Source organism: Ailuropoda melanoleuca, unplaced genomic scaffold (genome assembly GCF_002007445.2).
Source record: "Ailuropoda melanoleuca isolate Jingjing unplaced genomic scaffold, ASM200744v2 unplaced-scaffold34132, whole genome shotgun sequence".
NCBI lineage: Eukaryota > Metazoa > Chordata > Mammalia > Carnivora > Ursidae > Ailuropoda > Ailuropoda melanoleuca.
The window spans coordinates 1-511 of NW_023205096.1; the positions used below are offsets into that span (position 1 = coordinate 1).

The 511-nt window shown below is 52.8% G+C and overlaps 1 protein-coding gene across 1 annotated transcript; it reads left to right on the forward strand.

Annotated features, from left to right (window-relative positions):
• Positions 1 to 5: 5 nt before the first annotated feature.
• Positions 6 to 506, forward strand: LOC117798767 (endoplasmic reticulum chaperone BiP-like; the record flags this gene model as incomplete). Its single annotated transcript, XM_034651231.1, has 1 exon — positions 6 to 506. A coding segment is annotated over one exon (501 nt), but the record flags the coding sequence as incomplete, so codon positions are not given.
• Between the last annotated feature and the right edge of the window lie 5 nt (positions 507 to 511).

Genomic DNA, 511 nt, shown 5'->3' on the forward strand with positions numbered 1-511 from the left:
AAATCCAGCAGCTTGTGAAAGAATTCTTCAACGGCAAAGAGCCTTCTCGGGGCATCAATCCTGACGAAGCTGTAGCTTATGGCGCTGCGGTCCAAGCGGGCGTCCTTTCTGGGGATCAGGATACTGGTGACTTGGTGCTACTCGATGTGTGCCCCCTGACCTTGGGCATTGAAACTGTTGGCGGGGTCATGACCAAACTCATCCCAAGGAACACGGTGGTCCCCACCAAGAAGTCACAGATATTCTCCACGGCTTCTGACAATCAGCCAACAGTGACAATCAAGGTCTATGAAGGAGAACGTCCTCTCACAAAGGACAACCATCTGCTGGGAACATTTGACCTCACCGGTATCCCTCCTGCTCCCCGGGGCGTCCCCCAAATCGAGGTCACCTTTGAAATAGACGTGAACGGAATTTTGCGGGTGACGGCGGAGGACAAAGGGACCGGCAATAAAAACAAAATCACGATCACCAACGACCAGAACCGTCTAACGCCAGAGGAGATCGAAAG